This window comes from Rhinolophus sinicus, chromosome 16 (assembly GCF_057876585.1).
Source record: "Rhinolophus sinicus isolate RSI-liver-muscle chromosome 16, RSI-T2T, whole genome shotgun sequence".
Lineage (NCBI taxonomy): Eukaryota > Metazoa > Chordata > Mammalia > Chiroptera > Rhinolophidae > Rhinolophus > Rhinolophus sinicus.
The window spans coordinates 5206982-5221967 of NC_142516.1; the positions used below are offsets into that span (position 1 = coordinate 5206982).

Consider the following 14986-nt stretch of genomic DNA (forward strand, 5'->3'; position numbering starts at 1 on the left):
TTACAGGAGGGGAAACTGAGGCTCAGGGAGGAGACAGACCTACCCAAGATCATAAACCCAGCCAGAGGCGAGGCCTCTGTCTCCTTCCTCCACGCTTGGAGCCCACACCAGGCATTCGTGGTTATTTAACACAAGCTGGAATGGCGTTTCATGCCAGATACTGTTCTAGACGCTTTACAAATATTCATGCATTCAGTCCTCACTACAAGACAGGCAGGCTTATTATCCCCACTCTTCAGATGAGGAAAGTGAAGCACAGAGAGGTTAAGTAACTTGGCCCAAGCTAACCCGTGATCTATGACATTTATGTGAGAAATCACATCAAACAGCCCCTCTGAGCTGTTGGGGGACGACAGGCTGCTGCCTGAGGCCGATGTTGACATCTACAGGGGCCTGGACGTCAGGGGTCCCTGGGTAAAGTTAGTATTAATAGTAAGTGCACAGGATAAGCCTCCACTGCCCTTGTTTCATCCCTTCTCCTTCACCCTGAGGTTTTATTTCCTTTGAAGCCTCCTAACCACTGTAACTCATTTTTGCATTTAGAGGGCTCGGTGGTTGACAGAGCAAAGCTGCAACCCGGGTGGCCTAGCGTAGAGGCACCGAGTCCATAGCCAGGGTCCAAGCTGTGCTTCAGACACCCGGGGCTCCCCTGTGCATGCTGCCAAGGCCCTTGATCACCCCTTGTAATGGCCCATATGACCTTCCCTGCCCCTAGGATTTTTTAGAGTGGCCGAGAAGTTGGCTTTTGAAGCCGGCCTGTCCTGGGCTCACAGCCACCGCTCGGCAGCTATGAAACCTTGGATAAGTGTCTTCACCTGCTTGGGGCTCAATTTCCTCACCTCTGTGCAGCTGAGATTAGGTAACACCCGCCAGTGCCCCGCTCAGGGCCCCACAGCAGGAGAGGTGGCAGCCATGCTACCGTGGGAGGGAGGCTGGCTGCCTGCCCCCGCTCAGCTTCCTTGGACACCTCGGAGCAGAAGCAGCCCAGCCAGGTGCTGTTTCCCCCATTGCAGCCTGCCATGTCTTAATGACTCTCCCACTTTGTAACCGAAATCCACCTTTCAGCGCTGAAACCCCGTGGAGTAAGAGAGTCCGCAGGAGACAATGGTATTTAAACACCTGTCTGTACCTGGAAAGGGGGGACTCGGTTTCAAAGCTGCCGGAAACAATGGGAGGGAGAAGTGACGCCAGCCAATAACCAAGAGTCCTCTTAAAATCCCAAAGTGAGTTCCCATGATTAGAAGTTTCCAAAGGAAAGAGATCCTCAGGGTGGAGGACAAGGGAACTAGGTGAGGGCAGTGGAGGCCAATCCCGGGGAGTTATTATTAACATTAACTTTCCCGGGTTCCCCTGACGTCCACGCCCCCGACGTCAAGGTCGGCCTCAGGCAGCAGCCTGTTCCCCCAACAGCTCGGAGAGGCTGTTTGATGTGATTTCTCAAATTAGGGAGCTATGAATATTAGAGAGCAGGGTCAGCAAACATTTTCTGGAAAGGCCAGATAGTATTTTAGGCTCTGTGGGTCATGCTGTCTCTCCCATGCGGGGATCGAACTGGCAACCTTGGTGTTATTAGCACTAAGCTCCAACCAACTGAGCCAACCGGCCACCCCCAACGACTAGACTTCTGGGAGCTTAGAAGTAGCCACAGATGACCTGTACTTGAATCGAGCATGACTGTGCCCCCGAAAACCATCTGTGGACACCGAAATTCTTGTAATTTTCATGTCATGAAATGGTATTTTTTAAAAAAATTGCCCCAACCGTTTGAACATATAGAAATTAGTCTTAGCTCATGGGCTAAATTATAGGCTGAATTTAGAGACCCCTGTTAGACAAGGTGAGGGATGGATTTGGAGTCAGGAGACCTAAATTCCAACTCTGTGATAATAGGAAAGGCACGGAAACTCAGTTTCCTCACGTGTCAAATGGGGAGCCACATACACTGCGTGCTAAGGTCATCCACCAACCATTCCACGCGTGGGCTGGCCATGTGTCTGGCTCATGTTCTGCCCAGGCGTGGGGCTGAGTTCTTGGCCATGGCAGCCTTCCCCCTGCTCGAGGCACTTCACAGAGGTTCTACCTGACCTGGAGTCAAACCCAGTGAGGCCACTTCCCGTTATGTAACTTTGTACAAGCTCCTTCCACGCTGAGCCTGTTTCTTCATCTATAAAAGGAGCTGGCTGCAGCTCTCTTAGGAAAGTTGGGAGGAGCCCCTGGGACGGCTCGTGTCCCCACAGTGCCCGGCACTGGCATGTGCGGGATAAAGGTTGGTTGCCCGGGGGATGACCCGTGATGCGTCCTTGGCCATGCTGCAGTCTTATAGATTGCAGGTGGCGGGCGCAGCGGACCCCTTGGGGGAACGGGCGCGTTTCCCTTGACGTCCTGTGAACAGGGTGGGTCCCAGCATCCCCTCCTCCCTTCCTCATCGCGTCCCCACTTGACCCCATTCAACCTGTATCTTTCGGGCTCTGGCAGTGGGAGGGGTGGAACTGGGGGCGGGTGCTGGTTGGTGAGGGAGGGGCGGGGGCAGCTGCGGGGCCTACACACCAGTGTACACCAGCTCGGCGAATTTCAGGCCCAGGCCTTGTTTGATTTTGCGCACTTCCCGGTCCATGGTGAAGGCCTCGATGTCTAAATGAGCGTGGTAAAGGATGGTCCCCGCTGGGGTCTCGTAGATACCTAGCCATTTTTCCAGGCAGGGGGAAAAGGAGAAAAAAGAGAGAAACGCATGAAACCCAAACTGTCAGCAAATGACAAAAAAAAAAAAAATAAAAAAAAAAAATAATGACTCGTTTGACAGGAGACAAGCCGGTGGGACCCATTCACTCCCAGCTTGCTGCAAAATGCATCTGTCATTATGTTCATGCTGGGGCCACGACAGTCCACTCTGCGGCTTGTGGAGAAAATGTCTGGATGCCCCCCTTTGAAGAGGCCTGCAGACGTTAGAAAATGACAGGGTTCGGAGCTGCTCCCCCTCCTTCCCAACACGTGCCCACCGGCCTGCGGCTGAAAACCTGTAATTAAACCGACTACAGTGGAGCCCAGGGCCCCAAATATCCCTTCCTCCCTTCCACTGGGGAGCCAGAGGAGGGGTGGCTATGCATACACATACATACATGTGTACACGTGTGCACACATACGCCGCCTTCACCAATGGGTCCCCTGCAGCCATGCCTCTGCAGAGAAATCCTGACTGTTGAGGTGGAGGGCTTGCAATCACCTGCGCTGACCCCATTATGCAGGTGGGAAAACTGAGGCCATGAGAAGGATGGAACTGGGACCTGAGCCTAGGCCCCGAGTCCCTGACCAGTGCTGTCTGTGGCACTGTGGGTTAGTGGGTGATCGGGTCCCAAATCCATGGTCTTGCTGAATACACCCTCTGTCACCTCAGGTTCAGTTCCTTCATTTGCTAAACAATCTGCCTGGACCAGATGGGAGGAAGCCGACCTGGGAGGAAGGTCCGAATAGTAGCACCACGTGACATTTGAGGCACCAATTGCCATGCGCACACGGCCAGACTCCCTCTTGGCCCAGCAGTGTGGCCTCTTGAATAAAGTTCAGGTGAGCACAGACAGCTGACCTTGAATAAACCTGCTCCATACTCGTGTCCTGATGGAGGAGGGGCAATAACTGTCCCCATCCCCATGAATGCTACATTGAAAGGTTCCTTTCTTCCCACCACGTAATGTGACAGCATTAAAAGGACAAGTTTTCAGTTATCCTTAAAATGGACCACCATCGTCTTTCCACACTGGTTGCTCTTAAAAAAAAACAAACAGAAAAGATCTGCACACCCATGTTCGTGGCCGCATTATTCACAGCTGCCAAAAGGTAGAAGCAACGAAAATGTTCATCAATAGATGAATGGATAAATAAAATGTGATATATACACACCATGGAATATTATTCAGCCTAAAAAACACGGAAGTTCTGACACCTCACCCAGCCTGGAGGACATTATGCTAAGTGAAATAAGCTAGCCAGAAAAGGACCAATACTATATGATGCCACTTCCATGAGGTCCCTGAAGTAGACAAATTCAGACAGAAAGGAGAATGCTGGTTACCAGGGCCTGGGAGAGGGGAATGGGGACAGAGCGTCAGTTTGGGAAGATGACAAAAGTTCTGGACGGAGGTGGGGGATGGCTGCACGGCAGGGTAAATGTACCTATGCCACTGAGCTGTGCACTTTAAAATGGTGAAAACGGTAAACTTAATGTGATCTGTATTTTACCTCAGTTTTAAAGATCCTTTTAAAAAATGCAAAAACCAGAAAGGAGATTGTTTTCAACTTGAAATCCAAAGGGGATGTGGGCAAGACTGAGTTGGTGTGATGGGCCAGAAATTTCATCCTGACAGCTTTCCTCGTCTCTGACCTCTAAGTCTGGGAATCACAGAAATGTCAGAACTTGAAGGCAAGGCCCGTTAGGATCACCCTGGTGCTGTGGTCCCCTAACTTCTGGCTGCAAACCCAGTATTCAGTCTTAGGCAGAAGCCCAGCATATAGAATAGCTAGCTCAGGCCCGACTTGGGGGAGCAGAGGCCCCTCTGTAAACCCTGGGCTCCACCAAGCAGTCCTTAAAAGACTGATCTTGTCCAACATGCCAATTTTACAGATAAGGAGACTGAGGCCCGGGGAGGGAAATGACTTGCCCAAGACGCCCAGGACGAGCATCTGGGTCTCCCATCTCTGTTCCAGGTTGCCCCTTAGGGCCTTTGGCAAAGGGATCAGGGACTCACTGGAGCATGACAGGAAGCATGCAAGTCTGGGGTGCTGTGGCTGGGAGAAGGAGCCTTTTCACTGGGGCTCCGGGGTTCCCTGGTCTCAGGGGACGTATGTGTCAAAGAGACCAGGTGTGGATATGACTAAAATGAGCCACAGAAGAGCCTATCCCATTTCACTTGTACGGCCGGCCGTGGCTGTCCTGAATCCAGCTGTGATCTTTGGGGGAAATGGCCTGCCCAGCAGGAAAACACACGAATCCCCAAGTGTATGCAAGAGACCCAGCCCTGGACTCCCTAAGAAGTTCCTCAGGCCCTCACTTGGCCTCATCCTTACTCTTGTAAACACAGTTCTAATGGGCTCAGTTTCTGCAGAGAGGCTCAAAGACATAACCCAGGAAAGGGGTGAGAAAGGCTGATGGAGGTGGAGATGAATGGATGTCTGAGAAAAGCCACTGCTGACAGCATGAGGGTGGGGGTGGGGGACATGGAAAACCTGTGAAAACAGACAAGAACTCAGCACCGGAGTTGTTGGGGCCACTCTTTGGGGGGCAGCATGGCACGACAAACAAGTGGCTCCCGATGGTCCTGGGCCACCAAGAGAGGCCCGACCGTTCAGCAGTCTATTTATAAAGACAGGTGTGTGCAGAACATCTAGAAATATCTGCCTCCAAAACGGCAGAAATAACCACAATGCTAAAGGGGTCAGTTTTCAATTATCCTAGAAACTATCACCAAGAATAAAATAATTTCCCAAGAGTCACCTATAGCAAGATCATGGCAAAGGCCTGCTGGTCTTATCCTGGCACATACTAGAAATTCCGTATTTATTGGATGGGAAATGGATTCGTTTTGCCACCTTTTGGAAAAACCCAAAGAAACTTTTAAAGCCCCTCCTTATGTCAACACAGACAGTAGCAACAGCAGCATCCAGGGTAGACCAGTAGTAGGAGCCGCCCACCTCACTTGCAGCCCCAGGGGACCTGGCTGCTTCCCTGCTTTCTTGTCCTTGGCTGGGCCAGCTGTGGGGCTTGGTCCAAACTGCATTTGCAGGGCCGGGGATGGGGACCAGAAGTCCCACACAACTTACACCTTTACAGAGAGTGCCCGGCTTTGCTGTGTGACCTGCGCCTGTCGCAGCCCCTCTCTGAGCCCTGGGCAACCTGTCTGGAAAATGAGAAGATTGCAATTGCCTGCGGCTCGGCCTTCTAACCTCCACCTTCCTGAAGGTAAGCACCCAGACACACTGTCCCCACACTGCGGCATGCAGACTGATGGTTTCGTCTCTAGAACACTGTAGCCCACTCCCAGCATCACCTCCCAATCGTCCAGAGGGAGCAACACCGGTGGTGTGCAGGGTTCGAGGACGACATCTGTACTTTCCAGCGAGGAAAGGCTACGGCTTGCCCAAGGGCCTGCTGCTGTCTCCCCAAACTCCGAGAAGAGCAGAATGCCTGGTGGGCACAGCCAGCTGCCCGCCCCCCCCCAGCCCTCGGAACCAGCCTTGTGGCTGTCAGCCATTCAAGGCAGAAATAGGAAGAGTCGTGGCCCAAGAAGAAAAGCTGCAGCCATGAAACACACCAGCACAATTAATATTCCTGCTCCTTTTCTTAGAAGGTGTTAAAAGTTAATTGTGACTGATCAAAAAGCTTGTTTTCAGGTTACTGCTGTCGTGTGTGCGTGTGTGTGTGTGTGGCATTTTAAAGATCTTCCCTCTCCTTTCCACAGGGGTAGGGAGTACATGATTTCTATGCATTTCTTCTTGGGAAAAAAAAAAAAATGACTTAAAAAAAAAACCAGTGACAGAAACCTGATGCTAAAAGACTAGGGATTTGGAGCTTTTGACAGTCGGCATACAAACTACTGCGCAAAAAGGAGGAGGAAATGACAGTTGAGTCTCAGTGTCGCTGTGGAAGAGACAACAGATATCTTCGGAGTGACACACACAGCAGCTCCAAGTGTCTATTTTCATCTCCCTGTGTTTACAGGAAAAAGACAGAGGTGTCAGCAGTTCTCTGTGGAGCAGCTTCAATCACACCATAATTACTGCCAAGGGGAGGGGTGGGGAAGAAGGGCAAGGAACTGGGGGGGGGGGGGCGGGGAGAGTGGACCAAACACCAAGAGGTGGGGACCAAACCAGCTGCTGCCGCTGAAATTCTTCTCATGTGTTCCTGAGGCTGTGAGCTGTGAGGTTAGCCTGGATTGAGCAATTTGGCAGAATTGAGTGGGTTCTGCCAAGTCAGCCGGGGGTCACGGGGTGGGGGTGGAATGAGGGCACCTGGACCAGAGGCCCTGGTCCTTTGGGAAGGCAGTGTCCAGAAGGAGGGATTTGGAGAGACCGGGGGAAGGGAGGTTGGCTGGAGCCCAAGGGCTCCCCTGTTAGGTACAAGGGCCAAAGAGAGAGGTGGTTGCCATGGTGATGGGGAGGCAAGTGATGGTGGGACACTAACCACCTTCTATGCCCCTGGTGCCCTGCAGGCCCCCGCTGGGAATCAGGGTGGGCCTCTGAGGCTCGCTACCCCAGGCCTCTGGGAGTGTGAATGCTTCTGCTTCACAGGTCTCCCTCCACTTTTCATCTGGAAGGTTCCATCTGTGCAAAGCCTCTGGTGGGTGGGCAGGTGGGTAAGCGGGCAGGCACAGCCCTTGTTCCTTCTTAGCTAGAAAGCAGAGAAGTAAGGAGGAAGTGAGAGAGGAGGGGAGAGTGGGACAGAGTGGAAGAGAGAGTAGAGGAAAGAAGAGGAAGCAGGCTGTGAGGAGGGGGCAGTCAGAGGAGGAAGAGGTGGCCGCAGGGGCAGAGGTGAGTCCTGAGAGGCAGGACTGGGAGGGGAGGACGGAAGGTGAGTGCAGGACGCGGGCTGGCTCCTTCCCTGCTTTCCTCCTGCTCGCCTTGCCCCCCCTTTCCTCCCCACTGATTTCATTTACTTCACTTAATTAGCCCCCCTCCAGAGTTAAAAAGATAATGTGATAATGACAATGTGAACAGCCACAATACAGCGAAAGCTACTCCATCTGCAGCTTCCCCAGCCCCCTGCCCCTCTGACCCCATAGCCTCTAGTGTCACTGAGCCGGCCACCCCAGACCCAGGGCACTAGCACTGCCCAACTCCCTAACCTCCCCCCCCCCCCCGAAAAAAAAACAAGCCCTTAACGAATTTCAATTACGGGCTTTGTAAAATCAATACAAATGACATATTCCCTCGTACACTGAGATACGGACGGACAACAGCACCTTCCTGCTCTGGACTCAATATAATTGGCAATTAACAGCTTCTCCCGTTACTGTAGACTTAATAAAAACCTCATTGAGGGGGAATCCATAATGCCCCAATGTATTGTCCCACTCTTTACTTTCTCACTATGAATTATTGGGAATGGAGAAGTAAAAATAAGCTATCACCCTAAAATTAGGAAGCGATTTTTCTTCTCTCATCCCCCAACCCACAGCACCTACTGTGGGTCAAGAGCTCTCCGTGTTTGATCTGCACACAACCCATTTCACAGTGAAGAAGCTGACAACCTCAGAGAGGCCAAGCTGCTCTCCCCGTGGTGATGGAGCCAAAACGGGGACTCAAGCCTGGCACCAAAGCCTGGACCCTCTTCACCAGCTTCTCATGCCTCCCCAGGTCTCCAGGGGCTTGGTCCCCATCAGACCCAACCCACCACCCAACTGGCTATCCGGGGTGCCTCCTACCTTTTTCTACCACTGCTTTTCCCCACAGAGCTCCTGCTTCACCCTCTGTAGTCCACATCCTACCAGTCAAAGCCTATATACTCCTACCAGCACCTCCAGGATGTCTTCCCAGAAGAGCCCAGTCTAGGCTTTTTGTCACTACCTCCTTCAGCTCAAGTTTGCTTGGCTCTCCCCACCAAGCAGGATGCCATTTCACAAAGCGACCTAAGGCCAGTCCTTATCTTTCCAGTAAGGGAAGGCAATTCATTTTCACCGTAAGTGCCACTCCTAATTGATTGGCACTGACTGCCGGCAGCACAGAGACACATCCACAATCAATTCAGAGACACATCCACAGTCAATTCGTGATGTCTGCCACGGGCAAAGGAGGAACAGACAATAAGTGCCTTAGCGACACCTCTGAGCCTCACTGACAGCTCCCAGAGGGGACAGGCTACCTTTGTCCTTTCAGTATCCCCCCGGGGCCACAGTCATTTATGGGGCACCTCCACGGCACCAGTTCTGGTTATTACACACAGGCTAGCACTGGATCAGCCCACTCCAGACTTAAGCTCTTATCCTCTCTGGGTCTGCGAGTCAGTCCTGGTCCTGCCAGGGACGTGCCTGTGACTTTGAATCTTGGTTTCCCAGTCTGTAAAATGAGGATACTGCTCTCTAGCTCCCCAACGTCCCTCCCATGTCTGCCTTGGATGCTCTACATTGAGCTGGCTCTCAAGGGCAGACTAAGACAAAGGGACATTTAATCAGATGTTAACAAAGGTAAGAGAGGATAAAAAGGAGCAGCTAATTAGTAATATTGTGCTCTACAAGGCCTTCCCCAGAGTTTCAATTAGATTGTTTCCATAATAGCTGTGTTGAGAAGAAACACATGAAAGAGGCCAAGGGCCCGCTTCCTGTTTCTCCTCCGCACACCTTTTGAGATAAATCCAAACAGGTCAGAGCCTGAAGGATCAACTCTGTCCCCCACGCCTACTATAATACATCTGGGAAACTGAGGCCCAGAGATGCTAAGTCCAAGGTCACGGTCAGGGCAGGGCAAACGTGGGGTGAGAACCACAGCATCTTGCCTCCCGCTCCAGCATCCTTTTCCAAAAGCTGAAATCTGGCCATCGGCTCTCTCTGGATTTTGGAATCTTAGTGAAAACACCCTGAAGAATTATACTTTGGCCTGGTTGTGTTTCGTTGTGTTATCTTTGTAAATTGACCCTAAACAAAGTGATTTAAACACCTGTCAAAACAGGGGACCTCAACCCCACCTCCAGTATTTAAAAATTCAAGTGCCCTATTCATGGGCTCTAACTGCTGAAAGCTTGCCCCCTCCCTCTTAGAGGTCCCCACGTAGCATTGCTTTATCACAGAACCACAGGGAGCTGAGATCCCCTGGGTGCAGATGGGGAAACTGAGTCCTGGAGAGGAGTGTGAGGTCAAGATGATTCGGTGAGTGACTGACAAAGGGAATCACAGGGCCCTGTGACTAAGAGAAGACAGAGGCACCTGCTTGGGGACCAACCTCGCCTCTCTCCTGGCCCAGCCAGAGGCAGACACAGGCCTGGCAGCCTAGCCAAGAGGGTAGCCCTTCTACACCCAGGCGGAGTCCTGCCCAGCCCTAGAAAAAGGCCCCCACGCCTTGGGCCATGCCTGACCCTGGAACAGGCCCTCAGGCCCTGGCCACTCACACTGCAGCCCACAGCGCCCACCGCTGGCAGCATTCCCCTGCCAGGCCAGCTCAGCGTGGCCTCCTCAGTGCAGCCCCAATGACCACGACCACAAAACCGGCCCTGCACAGTCTGCCACCAAACCTGGCTGACCCACCCGGGGCACAGCAGAGCATGACCTCCTCTCCTCAGAGCCTCGGGACAGCTCTTCTCATAAACACTCTCGGAAGCCAGTGGCAAAGGGCCGCCCATCCCCACCGCACAGGAGGGAAACTGAGTCTGGCGGGGTGAAAAGATGCCCAAAGTCACTGAGGTAGCACGGGTGTCACAACGCCCGAGTGGCACAGGGACCTCAGGGGGCTTCGGGAGCCAGCACACCTGGGGGGTGAGCACTCACCTCGGGACTTCATCCCAATGAAGCGGTTCTCCACAATATCAATGCGGCCCACGCCGTGCTTGGCCCTGTGGGGAGGACGGGTCACTCGGGGTCAGGCGCTGCCACAGGCCTGGTGTCACATGCCACCCACCCGGCTGCCACAATTTGGGCACATCTGGCCTGTGCCCACCCCGGGACCACATGCAGGACATCAGGCACCATCTCAGGATCCAAGACTTAGAGGACATCTGAGCTAAGTCACCTGGTCCAACCACCCATTGTAAGATGGGGAAACTAAGGCCCAGACAGGGAAAGGATTGCCTGGGTCACACAGCAACTTTAATTTCCAGCTTCCGTTACCTTCGTCCTGGGTCCTTTCGTGGGACTCGCCCTAACCACTGCTCCTCTTTCTTTCTATCCTGGTCTTAGGAAGCCAAGCCATCTCTAGGGGGTAGTGGACCCTCTGGGGCTGTTACCTTCCAGGGCTGAGGGCCACCAGGCCTCTCCTAGCAAACTAGGAGACATCACACCTGTGGGATTGTGCCAAGGCTGCCTGTGGGACGCAGGCCTATACTCCTGGCCGCGAGGCCTCAGGCGCGACCATCAGCCGTAATGGGCCGGATCCGTGACAGTGGTTTCTGACTGGACACTGGTTTCCTAGGAGGCAGGCTGGGCTGAGACACTCACCCGATTTCATTCAGGTACACGAAGAGCTCCATGGACGTGCGGTGGGTGGTGCCATCCGTGATGTTGGTCACCTTCACGGGGACCCCTAGGGTGGGAGGAGAGGGCAGTGGGCCTCTGGGCCGGAACTCAGCGGAGGAGCCTGTGCCTGCCACCCCGCCCTCACCCTCCACCCGCAACGCCTTAAATGGATGTGACAGATATGGACTCCAAATGAGTCCCTGAAAAGCCCTGTGCAGGTTGAGGCCTGCTGGGGGGAGAGAAGGGGCGAGAAAGCCCCCCAGAATGAAAGGGAAAATGCAATAAAAACGCTCTCCCCCACCCTTCCTATTCTCTTTGCCCCTTTTGCATTTAGGGGCTGTGAAATTGGAACCAGGCCCTGAACTAATTGAATTTCACGCTCCACCATTGTCTTATGCCGGGAGCACCTTCTGTCCCACCAGTTACCCGGGGGCCGCCCGGCAGAGGTGCGGCTGAGCTCTCTCACACACACACACACACACACACACACACACACACACACTCACTCATGCACACCCAGCCCCCTGCCACGTCTGTCAGGCGGACCCCCGTGCCCCCGACCCTGTACCCCAGACCCGCATGCAGCCATCTGATTAATGGGGGTGAAATGGTGCCCGCTCCATGAATTCTGAGAAGTCGGGTCTGGGGTGGCAGGAGGGCAGGAGGGAGGCGGCCGCTTCGGGAGGAAAGGGCCGAGTCAAGGGGAGGGTGGGGGGGCAGTGGGTGGGTTCGGGGTTGACTTTGAATAGCAAGGGGCACTTTCTCGAGCGGTGTGAAATGAGCAATAAATGTATTAGGGGACTAACAAGAGAGCTGTAACAGTGACAAAGAAAGGCTGTTCAAAGTTGGCGGCTAATCCCCCACCCATCTGCCCAGCTCATTACCATGGAGCCAGCGGATCGGGTGCCAATCAGGGCTCAATAGCGGCTTTCGAGTCTTTATTAGCCAGGCGCCGCTTGGAGGGGCTTCGCTCAAGGTGCTGTCAGCCTCCTCATTCTTAACCCCCATTTCCAGGGGTTTTATAACTTGGTTGTAAATTGCTATTAAATGTAAGTCTGCCCAATAATGAACCATAAGCCCCTCTTGCCACCCCCTGCCTCTCCCCTCCCTTCCTCGCCCGCCCCGGTCCTATTATCGCCTCCTTCCCCGGCCTTGGATGGGGCCTGCCCCAGAAAGGGGCTGACATTGTTGGTGCTGCTGCCAGAGAAAGCCTCTTAGCCTTTAAAATAGTTAATAATTAGATTAAAACTTCAAATAAATTAACTAGAGGATGAATGGAGGAGTCAGAGAGGGTTCTTCCCATCCATTTTTTTTCTCCAGACAGTCCTGAAATCATTAAAATGGATCACGTCTCTTCTCTGGCTCAGCCTCAGGGCCACCCTATTCCTGGACCAAAGGCTGCCAGAGCCTGTGTCCAGGACCCGCCATTGCCTCCTGCCCACCTCCCAGCCCTCACTGCTCTCCCGGGCTCCTGGGGGACCTTTGGGGGGAGCTGCTTGGGTCGTCCCATCATCTTCTTAGAGATGATGCCCAAACAGGCCACATGCCCGTGAACCAGGCCTGGCTCAGACAGAATGGGCACAAGAGGGACTTAGTGTTCTAGCTGCCTTTAGGGGCCTGAGACCAAGGACACTTAGGTCCCCAAGTGATGTGAAAGGCAAGGGTTTGAACAGATGGGGAGTGATGAAAATGTCCACTGTCTTGGCCAGGCTGCTGGGAAGAGGCGGGTCATTAAAGTACAAACAGCCTCCATGCCCTCATGCCCAGTACCACTTCTTCCAGGAAGCCTCCCTGATTTCTGCAGCCTCCTGGAGAGGTCCTATCCTCGCACACCCCGAGCCTGCTCCTGCTCCTCCCATTACCAGGCATGCCTTGCCTTCCCCTCTACCCTCCAGGGCAAGAGGTGCCCCTGATGCCAGGCTCAAGGCTGAGCACCCAGGCCAGGCCAGCAAACACTCCTTGTTGATAGCAGTGAGAATGAGGAGATCAAGACACAAGCAAGCGTGGTGTGGGGTGCAACATCAAGTAGCCGAGGACTACTGAGGCTTTAGCTGTGGGTTCAGAGGGGCCCCTGAGACCAGCTCTCTAAGTCTCGCCATTTACTGAGCACTTCCTGGGGCTGGGGCCAACACTTCCCATTTAGACCTCATTCTACACCATGAAAGCATGAGGGTGCTGTTTTATCCCAGTTTACAGATGAGAAACCTGAGGCTCAGGCAAGCGGAATGACTCCCACAAAGTGCCAGAGCAGCCGGAAAGTGGCTGCTTGGACTGAAATGCTCAGTCTTTATCTGGGGCCCATGAACTGGCGGGTGGCAGCTGAGGGTGCCTTCCTCCAAGGCCTGGAGGCTTCCAGGGGTCTTGCTTTCTGGGGGAGAGTGTGGTGGGGAACGCTTGGAGCCCCTGCCTGAAGTCTGGCCTCCAGGAATGCAAGAGGGATGCAGACAGCTTGTGTCCAGGCTTCTCGGCAAGGAGGCGAAAGGACTCAGGGCCCCAAGAGTCCACTGCCTTGAGTCCAGATGGGTGGGCACCTACCTTTCTTGAACTCGATCTCCAGAGTGTCAGGGACACTGGGGGCTTTGGCTGGGTCCTGGGTCTTAGTGTAGAGGCCTGGGGGCGCTTGGTTCTGACAAAAGACAGAAAGAGGTTGGAGGCAGGGTGCTTGCTTAGAGCCAAGCAGGGCTATGCCAGTCCCTGGACACCCTGTTCCCCCCCTCCTGCAGAGATCTGCACCCCTCTCCAGAATTGGGGGGCTGCTGGCAGTGCAGGAGGCCTCTCACTCCCCAGCCCATGGCCAGCTCCACTTGCCAGGGGCCTGGGAAACAAAGGGCTAAAGAAATCAGACAATTTTTCCCCTCAACTTGATCTCATCTTTTTCTTTGACGCCCCCACAGCTGGAGGTAGAATAGCAGGAGAGGAACAAGTCAGGCAGGAAAAGTGTGACTTTGGAGGCAGAGAGGCGCAGGCAGCAGCATTTGGAGGGCTTTCCGGGAGTGGGCGCACACGCTCTCGCAGACTCCCAGGATTGGGGTTTATTCTGCATGGACCGCAAAGCTAATGACTACACATGACCCCAGCAGGTGCTCCAGCGAGCCGAGCCGTCCTCGGGGTCCCCAAGGTTAATACTCACAGGGAGAAAAGGGAAGAGCAAAGCAAAAACCCATTTGAAAACACATCAACCTTTATGTATATTTTTTTCTTGGGCGTGTTGGAAAATGGGCCTCTCGTCTGGATGCAGTGGTGGAGGGGCTGCTGGCTGCCTGGAACTCTCCAAGTTCCTGCCCGCCTTTCCAGCCCCCTCCCCACCAGGCTGTGACTTGGCCCCTTGCCACGGTGGGGCCTCTTGGGCCTGACTGCTCAAGTGCCCCCCCCCGCCCCCGCCCCGTAGACACCCCAGGCCCAGCTGTTGTCCACCTGCTGATATCCTGGAAAGTGCAGTCCCTAAATCTTTGCTTTCAAAACCCTGCAAATATTCACATGCCACTTTCCATCTGCAGTTTCTTTTGCATTTTCAGCAGCCCTGTTTGGTAAGAAGGTCAAGTGCTGTTACCCCATCTACAGATGAAGAAATAGAGGCTGAGGGGGAGGGCCTGTAGCTGCAGCTGTGAATTCTGTGCGGGTGTGGACCACTGGACACAGTGCAGGGGACCCGAGGCCCTCAACAAACATGTACTGGATTTCAGAGTCATGGAAAATACCCCAAAGTCAGGCGTCAAGACCTTAGGCTGCGGGGCCTGGGGCAAGCGGCCTCACATCCTTGAGCCTCGGTCTCCTCATTTGTAAAGTGACTATTTACCAGACATGAAAATCACCCACGAAAATGCCAGGGAGGCTGGTGC

At 53.7% G+C, this 14986-nt stretch overlaps 1 protein-coding gene across 2 annotated transcripts in view; it reads right to left on the reverse strand.

Moving 5' to 3' along the window:
* The window catches only part of ASS1 (argininosuccinate synthase 1), a 49378-nt gene that overhangs the window by 7367 nt on the left and 27025 nt on the right, over positions 1-14986 (reverse strand). For both annotated transcript variants that reach the window (XM_019728854.3, XM_019728853.2), the window contains 4 exons: positions 13683-13773; positions 11130-11214; positions 10464-10528; positions 2548-2679 (listed from right to left, as the gene is read on the reverse strand). In XM_019728854.3, coding sequence (XP_019584413.2) covers positions 2548-2679; positions 10464-10528; positions 11130-11214; positions 13683-13773 — 373 coding nt within the window. The remainder of the gene's footprint in view (positions 1-2547; positions 2680-10463; positions 10529-11129; positions 11215-13682; positions 13774-14986) is intronic.